Below are 17,095 nucleotides of genomic sequence, written 5' to 3'. Positions count from 1 at the left end.
CTTATGTTGCAGCTTTACCACGTCCAAGAGTCTCTCCAACTTTAACGAAAGTCTCCAAATCTTTTCTGGAATTGCTCAACAAATCATCATCATACTTGCATCGACCAGGCTCAAAGAGGACAATGATCGTGCTTCCTCCAAAAGCAAAGTATCCGATTTCGTCCATCCTATGAACAAAAATCAGCAACGCGAAATGAACATGCTCCGTGAAGTTGGACAAACGCAACGCTTTATGTCACCTCTTAATCCACTGTCCTTCAACAACAGTCGGCACAATACTTCCAACCAACATGGCACCCACACAAATGTATGCTACTGTTCCGAAATTGTCACTTTCTGTAAAGCGACAAAGGAAGTATCAATACAGCAACAAAAAAAGACTGACTTCAAGACCTTAAATACCTATGTAGGTCACCAATCGCACGTTATCCGTATACACATCAACAGTAGTCCTAACAGCCATTGGATTAACTGTATAGTAGTCACCCTCTATCTTCTTCATTTTGGAGACCACACCATCGACCGGCCTGAAAATTGACAGGATTCAGCAAAGAAGAGGGTTATAGTAATGGTACACGAATACGCACGAATGGAATCGGTGATAGTCTAACACGACGGAAGATGTTATTAGTGTCAACAATTTAGCCAGAGCAAAAATCAAAGGCTACTTCTTACCTTGAGGCGCCAAACGGCATATCGATACACATCCACCGGCAAATCGTCTTGCCTAAAGAGAGCAAACACGCACAATGACTGTAAGCAACCAAAAAAAGCCTCCCAAATAACATCGCTGAATAGGACTTACCATAGCATCATCCTTTAACAACGCAGCAATAGTAAATTCACGTCCTTTAATCCACAGCTTGGTTGCGTCTTTGACGGATACAAAAGCAGTTAATCGACAATCTGCTGGACATACTGCCACTCTCTAGAAAATAAAGGGTTAAGAACCCGAAGCGCCAAATCACGATTGCGTTCTTGGAACGAGGTCTAATTTACCGGACTTGGAGATGCCAAGACACGGGCACCAGGCTTCAATTTGCGATAAAAGAATTGATTGAATGTTTGGAAGTTTTCAATTGGTTCGAGGACTAACAAGCGAAAGGAAAGGTTAGAACGATACCAGGCACTTGCATGATTAGCAACAGTCATTTCACGACATATTCAACCTTCTCTCATGTTGAGTTTATGATACTCAATGAATCCAGGAATATCAGCTGCACTGGATGGATCATCAAACTTCCGACCTTGTTTGATGGCTACATTTGATGCATTAATTTGTGATCAGATAACTTTTCATGTGTTTTCCTGGATTGTTAATAGATTCTTACAGAGACTCTTGAGCATTTTCCGTATAGCCTTGGTTCGAACAGCTACGTTGACGAAAAAATTCAATAAATGGTTCAAATGTCCCGAGTCGAGGAAGCACGAAACCTTACCACTTCTCGAGATAGCGCTCTGGTACAACAATCTTATCCCAACACGAATGTAACTTGGGATTTTTTCCTTGACCAGAGATCCCGTCTGCGAAAAAAATTATTCAACAAAAATGTTTCTGCTATTGGAATGTTTTAAACTCGACAAACTCAACTTACTTTACGATCAACAACCAAAATAGAATTATCACTGCCTGAATACCCTTGGAAAGGCACAAACGACAAGACCTTGGTAAACCATTTTTTACTTGGATATACTTCTGTCAAGAAGCCTCCCATGACTAGACAAATATGAGAGAATCTCCGTATCAGTCGGCGTACCAGTTCAAAAGATTCAACAAATAGCAAAAACTCACTTAGGGCATCAATCTTGCGTTGATCACCTTCAGCACAAAGCTTAAAAAAATGAAAATCTAAGATACATTGACAACAAACGCCCAAAAGCCAACTTACAGCGACATGAGAAAGCAAATCCAGGTCACAGATCTCTTCAGGAATCGGCGATTGACACATCGGGCACTGCTCTAGCCTAATAATATGTTCGACCTTGCCGTCCTTGTCACCAGAAACATGCCCTTCAGGACCAGTAATCCAGGATTCAACTGCTGCAACAAATGCGTCAAATGGTAGGCCTATTTCCAGAGATCTCTCGCTATCAAACTTTGTGGAAAAGACGATGAGTTAGATTCAATTAATGGAGGATGTGTAATCAACGTGAACCCAAAAACTCCAAACATACAAGACGAGTAATGGATTCTTCAGTGAGAGTACTACCCAAAGTATCCAAAATGGTTTGCAATTCGACACGGTTGATGTGATTGTCTTCGTTTGTGTCATAGTATCTGGCATAGGTAAGCAGAAACAGTCGGCGCAACTCTAGATAGAAGGAAAAATCAGATGATTGTGCCCATCGCGATCCGCTGCAGTGAACTGATCTACTGACCAATTACAGGAACAAATCGTGCCCTCAAAATGATATGAGTTGGGCCTTCTTTCGTTGGCTTGGCGACCTGGATTTCCAATGGTCATCCAAATGTCATCCCATGTGATTTTTTTGTTGTTATCTCACGTACCGTCAAATTGGGAGTCAATTCCAAACTAATACCAACAGTCCATCCAGTCTTTGGATTTGCGACAGCTTTTGAGACCTCATCTTTACATAATCTGATGACGCGTCCTATAGGTGCTGAAGCAGATGCCAATGCCTTGCCTCCTGAGAAATGATCCTTGTCGTGTACAGTTATTTGGACTTGATTGCTTGGTATGTATGGCATGACGTGTCTAGAAATGCATGTTGAAGCAGCTCATGGTCATTTTTCTTTTGCTGTTTTTGATTCGATGATAACGAGATTTTACGTACAAGCTCAGTTGCTCATTCCAGACGGGATCAGTTGCATGAACAATGACCCGAGTACGATATGACTCTTGCCTGCACATGTGCCAAAAAAGGCGTTGAGATCTCGTCATGCAACTGAAGTTCGAGTAGAAACCTTGCTCACTTGTATCCAATGACGACAAATGGGTTGCAATCACCCACTGAATTTCCTTTTGGTGTTGGAAGATTGGAAGCGGCCACCACTAGAGTGCCGGTGGAAAGACTTAAAAGGAACCAAAACGGATCCAAAGAGAGAGTAAATGGAACCATACCATCAAGCGAGACCAATCCATCCTTTTCTGAATCTTGAGAGAATTGACCTATTTCCACGCGAATACTTCCTGCATATGACTTTCTCTTTGACGTGAATTGCTCATAGTGCAATTGTTCGAATGTTTGGGCTGGTTCAACGGGTAATGCTATTCGACAAAAAAGGATTACCACGATTTCTGTAACGTGATGGAAGCACAACACCAGGCACACCATAATAAGCTCCACCCATAACTTGCTCAATAGCATCAAGAACGGATTGATCGACCTCTCCAACTAGACCAATCTTGACGAGTAGATCTCCACTTGCAGCCTTTTGTCCTGGCCGGCTACCGCTACTTAGTGGATACCATATGGGTACGTTACGCTGATCTTCAAACATGGGTGCTGAGCATGCACGGAAGAAGTCTGCCAGAGACAATTCCAAACGTCCAAAGTGAGCAGTTCCTGTTGGTTTGGTGTCACAGAGTAGGATTTCTAGTGTTGGGATGCGGTTTGTAACAGATCTATAAGTGACGAGGATGTGAGAGAATGTTGGAGGTGTATCTGAGTTGTGTGAAAAGATCCTACATGTCAAATTCGACATTCCAGTTTGAGTTGATTCGGTTTGAAGTGACAGAAGTCTGGAAGGTTTGTGAGGAACCTCGTGAATCACCAGTTGTCAAGTTGACGTATAAAGAGCTGGAGCCCAATGCGATGGCTGTTTCATCCGTGAGATTGCGTCCTTGAATTACTACAACGGGACAAGACGTCAAAGTCATCAGCATGCGGTGAACAAAGTAACGGTGTCCGATGCAATACCTTGTACTTTGAGAGTATGTAACTTGAAATTAGCAGCACGTAAAGCAACAAATCCCAAACGGCCCCAAGGATTCAGTGCAAGGAATGGATACCAAGACAGCAATGCCAACCCAGCGTTAGACAGAGCATTCAAACTGAGTGATGAAAGCGAGCTGACAGCACTGTTTAGGAAGTTGGAATACGATGAATACGGTTTGGGCGGTATAGGTTCTTCATCGACAGAATCTGCTTGTGATGCTTGTGAACCACGATCCCTGGCCAACATTGATGGGCGCGTGTTACTACAAGATGGTTATTGTCCTGCGGCGGTCGGTTTCAGTATCAATTCTAAATATACTACTCTCTCTACCGCGTCAGAATGTTAAAAGCCTTACTTGAAACAAACGAGTTGTTTTTCAACTTGAAAAAGATCGAAACATTGAAAATAGTTCTGGAGTAGATCCGCACGACACGAGCAGGACTCTATATAAATCGCCACATAATGTCACCTTTAGGCGAATGGATTCTTATACTGTTAATGGAAATGGCCGTGATCTTTGATGTTGACTTGGAGTATGGATATAGCATCCCTCCTGCCTTGCACTTTGACGACTACGAACCATATTCAAAGTCATTCGATGACTCCAAATCAACCTATAATTCCTCTTATAAAGCCATGGATTACACAGTCTTCAATCCCATACACTCGACATCAGGAATAGCAGGAATCAAAGCTGCGAACGATAGGAGACTCCCATCATGGTTTACCATAGATGGAGAACTCTCACCAACGCCGGTAGTAATTAAAGGTGTCAAGAGGAAGAGGGCAGGCGCAACAGCTTAAAAGCACAGCAGGAACAACGGACGTTTGGAATTGTCTTCAGATACGACAATTGTACATAGTAACTATATAGGGACGTAGAGAACATATTGGAATAAAAAGAGCATAACTCTGTATTTTAAAGTTTTGAAAGCCAACTGAGACAAGTGAAACCGTGTCAAACTTTGAAACTAACTCTTGCAACGTCAAGATCCGGAGGTTATCGCCTGTTCGCAAGGGGCACACTAGCCAGACTAGCATAGGGCAAAATATCTTTCTTTCTCTCCACCTTGGTAACGTCAGAGACTACCTCCGAACACTCTTGTCTTTTTGCTCACTAGCAAACTTTCTTGCAAAGTAGCCAGCAAGAATACATTGAGCTCAATGGCGCCTGGGCCGAGGGAAGCGCCATGGCAGACAGAGGCCAGATCTAAGGACCGGCTTGTAGGTGCTCGTCCGGCTCCATCCAACTTTGATGTCGAAGGCTATGAGCACATCAAGGATCTAGCCTCCCATGTCGCACCACCACACCATACTAATGAACGCAAGTGGGATTTGGTATTTCGTAAATCATTATCTGTCCCCTCTCAGCAGCACCAAGACCCGCAGCAGTATCAGTATCAAACTCCTCCGGCTTCACCACGACCAAAATCACTCTGGCCTAGTAGTCTAGCAAAGAGAAGCAGTAATAGTAAACGGGGCTCCATTGAAGGTCAATATGCAGGTGCTCCTGTGTTGATTGTAGAACCACCCCACGATGACCAGGTTCCCGTTGAAAGCCAATATCGCATCACTGCTCGAACAAACCACGACCTGTACACAGTCATTCCATCTGGCGGTGACGCCAATACAACTATACATAGCTCCCCTTATGGTGTAATCTCGACTCGAGACGTAGATCCGACTGCAGATCATCCAACGTTAAACCAACAGGCCTCGGATCTCACTTTAAACAATAATGCTTCACCGTGGCCAGAGAATACCGAACATCAACATCAGACCCCTGAGCTCTCTTTAAACGATACGCCCTCACTGTCGCCAAAGAGAAACGAACGTAAACATAAACCGTGGCAGTTATTTGGATCAAAGAATCACGAACCAGTAGCAGCACCAGTAGATACCGACTCGAGTGAAGTTAGTCAAGTGAGATTTGACAGTACTCCAACTCCAAGTGAGACTCGAGAAGCTGCTGCTACTGCTGCTGCATCATCATCACCCAGAAAGGGCAACTCTCGTTCTAGGGCTCTAGAGAGAGAAATGGCTCGAGCTGCTCGCGGTAACGAAGATTCAGCCTTCCTCCCGCAATCATTTTTGAGCAAGAGACTACAACGAAAGATGCCCAAGGAGAACTTGAAGGACGAGCCTGTGGTTAATGCTACTAATATGGAGCAACTACCACCAATAGCATCACCTTATCCAATAGCTAGCAATGTACCTACTAAGAATGCACTTGATTTAAGCCCACGCAGCTCTTTGAGAAACAGTAGTGCTAATGCTAAACGTAAATCCATTAATAAGTCGTTGGGTATCGAGTCGCCACACCCGCCGTTGCCTGTACTCCCAAACAAGCATGTATTCTCAGATCCGCAACGCACAGCTCTTACTGCCTTGGTCGACACGTATATATCACCGTTAACTGCCCTCGAAACCGACATCCTCGTAGAAAGCCATTTATCGCACTTCCCACCACCGCCCGGCGAAACACTAGATTCTTATAGAGATGCTTTGAAAGCATTTGCTTCAATGAGTGCTTCTGAATTGGGTGCTGTAGAAGGTATCTCACGAGTCCTTGTCGGAGGACCAGCAGGATCGAAACGAGAATACGATCGAGTATTGGTTAGTCGACTCTTATCAACACTGGCCAATCCACTTGCCTTGTGGTCCATCCTCCCTAATAAACTGGTGCCAAAGGACATGAGATGGAAACCATTTGCTTCATTTAGTCGTAATATCCGTGAAGAAGTCGTTATTGGAATGACGGCTTCCAAGACTAGATGGGTTCAGGAGGCGCTTCTATTGGTCAGCTCATTGACGTATAATATTGTTTACTCAAAGGCTCAAATGCCTGGTCAACAACAGCAACAGCAGCAGCAACAACAAATGCAACATCAGGAGCAACCATCAACAACAGAGACTACAGATACTAATATTGTCGTTGACACCTCAAAGAATCCAGCATGGCGTACTATGGGTTACGAGGGTCCTGTAGTAGAATGGGAACGTCGCCATGTACAATCTGGTGGTGGTGGATTTAGATTCATTGATGTTGAAGCTTGGGGCGAAGTCCAACGTAGAAGAGCCAGTTTCCTCTATGCTGGTGGTGGATTTGTCCAAGGGTGGGGACTTAAACGTAAACCCATCGAGTTTGAATGTGATGTGATTGTTATTGGCAGTGGTAAGCGCTGATTCAGAATCTGCACTTGCGCTTTTTCTTTGTTGTAATCCGCCTCATCAATTGGCATCGTACTCAAATGTCTTCATTTGTTAGGTGCCGGTGGTGCAGTTGTAGCTGCTGAAGTCAGTAAAGCAGGATACAAAGTCATTGTAGTTGAAAAGGGAATGTATGTTACCCCCTCTCGAGCTGCTGCTGCAAATGTTGACTTGGAAGTTGAGATGTTTGAGGGTGATAATTTAATGCATTCCGAAGACTTGAAAACTACCGTACTGACTGGTTCGACATGGGGAGGTAGTGCTATGGTAAGCGCATTGTTTACAGACAAAGATTGGGTTGTTTGTTTTTCATTCTTTTTTGCAATCACCAAATCACTGATTTTTCTTACCAATTCAGGTTGGATGGAATGCTTGTGCAGCTCCTCCGGCTGAAATACTATCAACATGGGCAAAAGCCTTCAATCTACCCAAACTTGAAACGGAGTCCTTCCAAGGATCTCTTAGCTACATTCAGAGTCGCGTACAGGCTGCAACAAAAACACCTGCACCTCGCTCGGCTTCTGAAATACTGAAGAATGGTGCCACGACTTTAGATTATTCAGCTAGTCCCATACCTATATCTGAACATGGTCATGATCCAGGCTCTTTTTTGAAGGAAGCCGGAGATTTTGGTGCCATCTTTATGGAAGGTGTTCGTGCTACTCGTATTAATAGATCACGACCACATGGTAAAGCTACAGGCATTGAAGGTGTCTTAATAACTTCTGGAACTCGTATCAAAATCACGGCCTCCATTGTAGTAGCTGCTGCCGGTGCCTTAGCTACTCCACGACTGTTACAAGCGTCGGGCCTCCGTAACCCTAATATTGGTAATAATCTAGCATTGCATCCATCGACATTGGTATTAGCTACATCAATGAACCAAGTAGTCGAACGCGTCGATGCACTAAGTTATGAATGCACTGAATCACCATCTATATCTATTACTACTCCATCGTTGAGTCCATCCGTGCTGGCACGGATGACGCCCTTTGTGTCTGGATTCCATCATAAACTAATAATGGCTCGATACCGTCATCTTGTCCCGCTCATGGTGACCTCAACATCTCGACATGTGCCTCATCTTAATGCCACAAAGAACACGAACTGTCCTAAACTAATTGCCCCAATAACGCCATCCGAAACCACCCATCTAGTCAAGGGTGCTTTGGTTGCTTCCGCTCTCGCTGTAGGTGCTGGAGCAAACCGAGTATGGAGTATGCAAAGTGGAGTAGAAGAATATAAAGTATCACCTAATGACAAGTCTAACTTAACTCGAGGACCCTTCTGGGAATGGCAAAGTCAGGTCAATCGTGCTGGATTGGGACCTGTTATTAGCACAGCTCAGTCTGGAACGTGTCGCATGGCTGGGTCTGATGATATGGGTGCTGTGAATCCTGATGGTGAAGCTTTTGAGGCTGTTAATTTGTTTGTTGCTGATGCTTCGTTGTTGCCTACGCCGCCTGGAGTCCCGTAAGTTTGCGTGTTATTGTTGTGGTTTGTGATTTTTGACATTTTTGCGCTTTGTTTAGGCCAATGTTGACTACTTGGACTTTATCCCACATGGTGGCGCAACATGTTGTGGAACGGTTGGGCCACTTGGGTGTGATGAAGGAAGTCGACTTGGAAGAAGCAGGGGTGTTACATGATAAGATTTAAAAAACAACAGTCTAGCAATGTGAATATTATATCATGCTCTATTTTGAACCTCTTTAAAACTACAATAAATTAGCATTTTGGAAATCCGTGTCTACATCGCGATGATGCTTTCGTGATGAGTAGGCACCAAATCCACAAGACATCTTTTGATTTCATAGATGGTTAGGAACAGAATAGTAGTGCAGACTGCTAGCAAGCTAGCCATCCGGACATTACAACGAGCAGGTCCACGTATCTCATCGTCTCTCTGCGTGGAAGCTCCATCAATCGAGCTTCAACAAAAGCGTTACGCTTCATGGTCCTCAATTAACGATAACTATACCACCAGAAGGAGTAAACGCAAAGAGCTTACATCTGGAAGCAGCAATCAAGCCTCATCAACCGATGGAGTACAGTCTGACGAGCATCCAATCCCAACATTTGTGGATTTCAAACCTCACGGTGAATTGACGGAAGACGTGGGCAATAAGTCGACGTACCCGTACTATATCTCACAGGCTACTATAAATACGTTGCGGGCGCTGATTGGAAGCCAGCTGTCACCATACGGTGCTGGAAATCCAAAATGTTTGGTCTTGTCATGTCCGCACGTTGGTGCGGGCAAGTACCTAGATGCTACGATTAGAGCTGTGGCACGAGAGCAGCATGCTCATGTGGTAGTTATTGATTATCCGTCAGTGGTACGTGGTGTGAAACTGGTTCAAAAAGCAAAGAAACCGCAACAACAGCAGCAGCAGCAGCAACAGCAGCCATGGAATTCATTCGCTACCTTCCCGATATCGAAATCATTCTCGCCGAGTAATTTTGAACCGGTGAATTCTAATGTTGTGGCATCAGATGAAGATGGAGCCAACGACGACGACGGTATACAAAACATCGATTGCAATGTTTGTTTTTGGTTGAACGCGAGATCTAACTGTTTTCGTCTACGTGTTTAGATATAGACCTATACGAAGAATTTGAGGACGCGTACGATGAAGATGATCGTAAAAACGTCACGAATTTGGCTCGTGAATTCCAACGTAGTATGCCAGTTAGATTAAATCTGACTGTAAGGCCTGATCAGTCTATAGTACTTGCTGAACCAGGCAGGAACGACATAGTGTTGAGCTTTCAGCAGACACCGCCACCGTCTGATGGAAGGACGACTAGTTCTAGTAGTCCACCGTCGTCATCGCCTTTAGCTTATTATGCGCATGATTTGAGTCAGCTCGAAATACAGCAGAGTGTTAGAGAGTTGGGTAATTTCCTGGTCGCAACGTCTCGAGCCTCACCAAACAATAACATAATCATAAATATTCGAGACTTGTCTGATGCCCTACAGTATGGTGGCAACTCGGGCCAATACTTTGTACAGTCTGTGCTAGACATGATGACCGCATTATCGCCACATCTACCTATAGTGTTAGTAGGATCGTGTCATCCTTCAATTTTTGAAGCTGGTAACCTCAGTAAAGACGCTGCATTTTACCACTTACTTTTCGATGGTGGTGCCACGCCCAAAGACTCGTCAATACCCTCGACAGCAGCAGCACGTAGTCAATGTGGTGGTTTAAATTTATGGCACGATAATCAGTTGTTTGCTTCACCGATAGACCAAGCTCTAGACTCATTTACTCGTATCGATGTGCCACCGCCGTATAGTAGATTATTCGCACCAGAATCGCATGCAGAAATGGAGGTAGCGCTGGATAAGTGGCTGTCACGGATGGAACTGGATATGAGGAGGGAAGTTGCAGAGACGAATTGGACGTCAATACGTATGTCCTGTTTGTCGCGCGGTGTAGAGTTTTCAGATGGTGCTAGTGTGACACCGCCAGGTAGAGAGTCGCATCGATTGCGTGTTAATAAACCGATTTTGGAGCAGTATGTTTGGCCGTTGGAGAAAATAGATAGGTTGGTTGCTTTGGCTGTTGGACAATCCGTGACTGGAAGCACCCAACGTAGTAGAGACACTCCGATAGTCTTGTCGCATCACCATTTCATCAAAGCATTGACTTTGATTCAAGATGGCGATGTGTCTCAAATCGCAAATGAACGATTTGGTGAGACTGAGCAGACTGATGACAAGTTATTGCCTACTACCACAAATCCCAAAGGTGGTCGAGGTGGTGCTGGGTCTAATACCGTAGTTGTAGAAAATACAGCAGTGAATCGTACTCCGGTTTCTGGAATTCCTCCAGCCACCGCAACTACTCAAGCGTATCAACAACAATCTACTGCAGCAAAGACAACTAAAGATGAAAGCAGTCGAGGCTTAAAGTCAACACTCCAGTATCTGAAAAGTAGAGGTCATGAAGTTTCGGCGTATGAGAAGAAGATGCTGTCGACTGTGATTGATCCAACTTCAATATCGGTTACTTTCGCTGATTTGGTGCTTCCGGCTCCAACAAAGCTTGCTCTGCAGACTCTCGTAACTCTGCCACTGCTCCGGCCTGATCACTTTGCTACTGGGATATTGTCACAGCATGGACATAATGGAGTTTTACTTTTTGGACCACCTGGAACAGGTTTGTTATGTAGAAGACTTGTTGACAGATTATAGCAAAAAATACTAACGTCTGTTTTATGTTAGGCAAAACACTTTTAGCTAAAGCTGTAGCGAAGGCATCTGGAGCTAGATTTATGGCGCTCGCATTATCTGATATCTTTGATAAATATGTTGGAGAAGGAGAGAAGCATATCCGTGCAGCTTTCTCGTTGGCTAGGAAACTCGCTCCTGTCGTTATATTTATTGATGAAATTGATGGAATATTTAGTGCTCGAAGAGGAGATGGGTGGAATGCTAGTAGGAGAGAAATTATCAATGAAGCAATGTCGGAGTGGGATGGGTGAGTGTCGTCATTATCTGATATAAGAGTGAGGTTTTTTATGCTAACACTATGCAATCACTCAGATTGAACTCAGATAACAAAGGTGTTATAGTTATGGGAGCTACGAATAGGCCGTTCGACTTGGATGATGCTGTGTTAAGGAGAATGCCTAGGCGTATACTTGGTATGTGCTGTGAAAGGCAAGACTTAGCGCACACTCATCGTTTATATCTTAGTTGACTTGCCAACGGAGGCTCAACGTGCCAGTATTCTCCAACTGCATCTCGCCAAAGAAAATTTAGACTCTTCTGTATCTATTACCGATTTGGCTAAACGCACCAACATGTATTCTGGCTCTGATCTGAAGAATTTAGCTGTCGCTGCCGCATTATCGTCAGTGAAGGAATCTGTGATGAGAGAAATGCTGGGACCAGAAGGTGCCGATATGCCTCGTGCAGAGGTACTATCAAAGCTGGACTCGATGGAAGGATATAATGAATCGCTGATGACTGTTGCCAATACTGCTGGTGCAGCAAGTACCAGTGAACGCGTTATACATATCGAGCATTTCGAGAAGGCATTCTCTGAGATCTCGGCCTCTATAAGTGATGACACCCAATCTCTCGTTGAATTGAAGAAGTGGGAGCAACAATTTGCTAAGAATGGTATCAAAGTGCCAAAGAGTGGATATGGCTTTTCATTTAATAGCAATACTGTATAGATTTTGACCCAAGTTTTTACTCATATTCATCTTTTGCATCTCTTCATAATCATGTCTCTTCGGCCGACGCGTTTTGCATAAGTTGCTCGTCGCGTTGAAAGCTTTGAGTTTGTCGTCAGTTCATCCAATTGTGATGAAGATCAAGCTTCCTAGTCGAAAAGTAGTGGAGGAACCCCTAGCGGATGAGATCTCCAAATACAAAGAAATCGTTGTAACCGACCTCATCATCAAGATCGACGGTGCCCAAGTCGAACGAAATGTTCATAAATGTAAAAGTTTGCAAGCATTGATCTTCCACGGACGCCTAACTAACTGCCTCTCAAATGTAGTGATCCTACTTGGACAGATCGAAGCACGGAACCGGCTCTCTGACTATTGCATCGATGCCTGTTCTCTCGAACATCAGGACACCATAACGTTGAAACCAGAAACAACTGAAACCGAACTAGATTACTTGATCAAGGCAGCATATAATTTCGGATTTGATTTCCCAGAAGGATGGGGCTTACAAGATGTATTCGAGAGTGAAGCTCTCTCTGATGTCACCATAACAGTCCTCGATCACAATGACAACATATATGAATTGCCAGCCCACAGATTGATCATCACTACACGGATACCGTTCTGCCGGGCATTGTTTAGCTCGCCGTGGGCTGATTCGTCGTCTAGTGTCATCAAACTCGACGAGACCTGTGTCACTGCATTTACACTGCCGTTCATTCTCAAATACGCTTATGGGATACCACTCGAACTACCCACCACGTCAGCTGAACTGCAGGCAATCTACTCGGGAGCCGACTATCTAGGCATGACGGGTCTCTGCTCTCGAATCATCAGCACCTTGTATACCCACACAACCGATACTGAAATCCTGCGTCTCGCTCGCTGGGCCAAAGACGTCAACCAACCCGATATAATCAACGATTGTGAAAAAGTAATGATTGAGAACTTTGAGGCTGTTTGTAAATGGTCGAAAACCACTTTTTGGACATTGTCTAGTGACACGGAGCTGAGAAGTGCTGTTATACGGGCTGTTGTTGATGGGATTACTGTGACGAATTGTGTTTCGTATCTGGGTATGGCTGTTAGGATACCGAAATCTATAAGTGGGAAGTCGCAACGTGAGGCTATGAATATTAGGGATGCGTGTGATTTAATAAGGACGAGAGCAAAGGATACAATCGTGGCTTCGTTTCCTGAAGTGTGTGAGAAGAGCTCGTATCTCGTTAGACTTGTTGGTGGTGCTGGATTTGGAGCAGAATATGTCGAAGAGACTTTGAAAGCTGGTAAGTGATAAATAGTGTTATCATTGGCAAAAACAAGTATCCATAATTGTAATGAATTCTAAAACTTTTAGCTTCTAGTCACTGCAAGCCTGAAGGAAACAAACGTCATATCACATATACAGACCATTCAACGGCTCAGAGAACGCTCATTTGCGTCATCAGGACGGTCTGATGTTCGTGATATGGTCGAAGAAGCTTACAACCAATGCATCCAGTACGCAACACGAAGATGGATATCACTCAAACAGAAGGGTGAACTGAAATTGCTTGATACCACTGCAATTTATCGGATCGCAAAAGGCAAGTGTCCTGTAAGAATTCTGTGATTAAGCTCGTTTTTTTGTCTCGTCCCATTTCTAACCTTGTTTCAATTCAATTGTAGGAGCATTCGTAGAACCAGAAACACTCTTACAAGATGATCATCTGATACGGAATGGCACTGGTCGCATACTCGGTGAAGAGACAAGAGGGATACGGCCAGTTTTACTGGATGCTGATAGAACTCAGAGACCTGCAACAGCACCTGTTGCTTCTCCAACAAGATCTGGGATAGTTATAGGTTCTCGAGTACTCGTGGCTGGCAGGTCAGGAGGTCCGGGTGTGGTGAAATTCATCGGGACTCCAAGGCGTGGGCTAGGTGAATTTCTAGGTATCGAGCTAGATGAGGCTCGTGAGGGAAGAGGAGGAGACGGCAGTATTGATGGTGTGAGGTATTTTGAAACAAACAATCGCGGTGTGTTTGTGAAGAGAACAAGTGTTAGGCTACTGTTGTAATAATTTAAGTTTTGATGTAAAACAAACCCCACTCATATAATATCATTTTTGCACATACATTATTCTCTATGAAAATAGCCGTGACGGGGTTGTCGTCAAGATCTGGGTTTTGAGTTGTTTTCTCGAAAACGGTTTGAAATGGCGCCAGTTAAAGTAAAAGAACTTTTTGCGTCTCGGTTTGCTTAGCGCGAATTGATCGTATCTTCATCTTTGCGCTCTTGGCGAGAGCAGGCAAGTGTTCAAAAAAATACTCAACCCTAACCCTTGACAATGCTGTTTTTGATTGAATCTGACCTCTCACTTACATTTCAGAGTCAAACCTGCTGTACAAGAAGTTACAGCTAACAGAATCTATAAAGACAAGTTGATTACGTTTGGTGCCTCTGAAACCTCTACAAGGCACCACCATCACCAACAGCGTCCTCACAAAAGAATATGTCATTACGTGACTTGCGCGGCCATGGACCTTATGAACCATCTCGAGAGATAGGCCAGGACGGTGCAGGGTCCCGTATGGGCTCTGATGGTAATTTACGAGGTAGTCTGACACGTGGACAAGGCAAAACATTGGGCTCGATTGTTTCTGGTACGCAGTTGATGTTTTTGGTGCCAAGGTGATATTAGTCACGACGATACTGATTTGAATGATGGTACGATTTAGATTTTGGAAAGAAACTGTCGAGCAGGAATTTGGGTGAATCTATGAGGAACGTGTCTAGTCCTAAAACTGGTAGGTACTTTTTAGACTCGTTACTGCTGCAACCACAAAGTGAAGCCTAAAGCCAACTTTCTGGAACTAGCTGAACCAGAATTGAAATCAGCTGTATCACTGCCAAGAATAGCGCCATCAACACCAACTGCAGCAACACCAGAGCCCAAAGAAGACGAAGAAACACAACCACTCGCAAGGCGTGAATCCTTGAGCAAGAAATTGAGAGCACGACCAACTAAAGTTGATCTTAAATTACGAAATATTTTACGAGGTATGAGTATGCTCTTGCATGCACTGTTGTAGTCGCGTTTCTGACTTGCGTCCTTTTTTTCGATTGTAGTGGACAGTCAAGATTCAATGACGGATTTGACAAATGCTGGACCATTAGAAAAGAGTCTTAATTTCGAAAGAAGGTCTGAGCAGCTGCGATCGATATTGAAGGCTCGACCTGCCAAGAGTGAATTGCATGACATGAATATTCTCAGAGGTAACCAACTACACATCGTTGGTTACAATTGCACCTTATATATATACCAAATGATTCTAACCAGTGATTCTCATGCAGGTGGCGAATCAGACATAAACCTCTTCCACGAACAAGAACGCAACCGCCGCCAATCACTACAAGACGTCCTAGAAGGAAAACTGACAAATCGTCCACGAATTGATGAAATCGATGCCAAAATCCTCAATTTCGCAGAAACGGTCGAAGTGCTGCCAACATTCCGTAAATCAGAGTATAATCGTAAACCGGATGGAAATGCCACGTTTAGGAAACTGACGCCGCAGTTGAAGGTGCAGATTCGTGAAGAGTTGAATCAGTTCAAGAAGAATGAGATGCCTGTGCATGAGAATAGTGAGTCTGGTTTGGTGCCTTTGAAGACAAGGATTGCTTGGCATTGACACCCATTTTTACTAGGTCGTCCCAACACGTGTTTCCATTAATCAGCAATATAATGATTCTGTACACCACATTTAAGGGAAGCGAATTTTTACTATAGTGAAACCAATTATATACAATACAAAGTGTAGTCTATAAACAAGATTCATTGGAATGTTTTCATGTAAACTCGGATAAAGGAGGCAAGAATTCAGCTTGATACAGTCCATCTACGAATTCTCCAAGCCATAAATCCAACAATCGTGGATCTTGAGCCATAATTGTGTTATAAAGATCATTGGGAAACGGTACCTCTTCAGCCTTCATAACTATATCACGTTTCCGTCTTGGTCGATTTATCGGTTCAGAGTCTCTCATATACGATACGGGCTGAACTATACTATATTGTTGTTGTATTGTTGCGACTGGTGGTTGTTGTATAGCTGGTTGTGGTGAGTCCATAACTGCAGTCTTCTTGGTGATGCCTATTGCTAATATATCAGACAATGAAGACGAAGAATCATGTTGTGGTGTACTGTCACCACTAGATACTAATCCCTGGACGTGTTTTTGTTGGCTTACAATGCGACGAATGGCTCTACTTATTTCACCCTTGGCATACTCTATCAGCGGTTCAACGGCCTTGACGTTGATGTCATCCAGTCCTTCGGGTAAAGAAGACTTGTTTCCGGCCTTCTTCCATTTGTTGTCGGCCATGCGTACCTGTTTACTCACGCTTTTAAAATTATTGGTTGCAGTGTTGCTCGCGTGTATCGGGAGTTCTATAATTGAGCCTGGGCCGTGTCCTAATATTCGTTCTGTAGCTTCGGCAGCTTCTATGTTCGCAATCCTGACTTGCTCCTTCAGCTCTCGTAACTTGTCGTCACCTTCCATCCTTGATCGTAGTGCTGCTAATTGTGATGACTCCCAATGTGCTTCTGCCTTTTTGATTTCAGTAACCGATTCTGCAGCTCGTTTAGCATCTGATAAGCGTGGCCACTTATTTATTGGTTTTCGCTGAGCAGTGCTGCCACTATTAGGGCGAGATTGTCGCTTCCGCTTACTCAACTCATCGTCCATGAGTTGTCGAAAGGATTTAACTAGTCGAGCATCCGATTTCTCAAGTCGGAGATCTATTT

The 17,095-nt window shown here is 44.0% G+C and overlaps 2 protein-coding genes across 2 annotated transcripts; one reads left to right on the top strand and one right to left on the bottom strand.

Annotated features, from left to right (window-relative positions):
• Nucleotide 1: 1 nt before the first annotated feature.
• On the bottom strand, nt 2-4,147 carry SmJEL517_g01422 (phosphatidylserine decarboxylase; the record flags this gene model as incomplete). Its single annotated transcript, XM_031167350.1, has 22 exons — nt 2-167; nt 240-336; nt 403-527; nt 588-606; nt 676-727; nt 806-928; nt 1,000-1,091; nt 1,170-1,259; nt 1,332-1,373; nt 1,440-1,524; nt 1,596-1,717; nt 1,793-1,832; nt 1,890-2,096; nt 2,176-2,312; nt 2,380-2,446; nt 2,510-2,717; nt 2,797-2,865; nt 2,936-3,014; nt 3,084-3,230; nt 3,295-3,587; nt 3,652-3,814; nt 3,883-4,147. 22 exons carry the CDS (start codon nt 4,145-4,147, stop codon nt 2-4), a joined length of 2,688 nt encoding a protein of 895 aa, XP_031026603.1.
• A 918-nt stretch (nt 4,148-5,065) lies between these two features.
• Nucleotides 5,066-16,021, top strand: SmJEL517_g01421 (uncharacterized protein; the record flags this gene model as incomplete). The annotated part of the gene is made up of 20 exons (XM_031167349.1): nt 5,066-7,076; nt 7,170-7,378; nt 7,470-8,584; nt 8,644-8,749; nt 8,929-9,634; nt 9,709-11,280; nt 11,346-11,601; nt 11,667-11,767; nt 11,820-12,298; nt 12,444-12,573; nt 12,634-13,590; nt 13,669-13,842; nt 13,973-14,300; nt 14,677-14,689; nt 14,764-14,950; nt 15,026-15,094; nt 15,165-15,347; nt 15,417-15,563; nt 15,642-15,932; nt 15,996-16,021. 20 exons carry the CDS (start codon nt 5,066-5,068, stop codon nt 16,019-16,021), a joined length of 9,060 nt encoding a protein of 3,019 aa, XP_031026606.1.
• Nucleotides 16,022-17,095: the final 1,074 nt, after the last annotated feature.

The sequence above is a fragment of the Synchytrium microbalum genome, assembly GCF_006535985.1.
Source record: "Synchytrium microbalum strain JEL517 chromosome Unknown SmJEL517_scf0005, whole genome shotgun sequence".
NCBI lineage: Eukaryota > Fungi > Chytridiomycota > Chytridiomycetes > Synchytriales > Synchytriaceae > Synchytrium > Synchytrium microbalum.
Note: the sequence above shows the minus strand (reverse complement) of the source record. Positions and strands in the feature narration are given on the sequence as shown.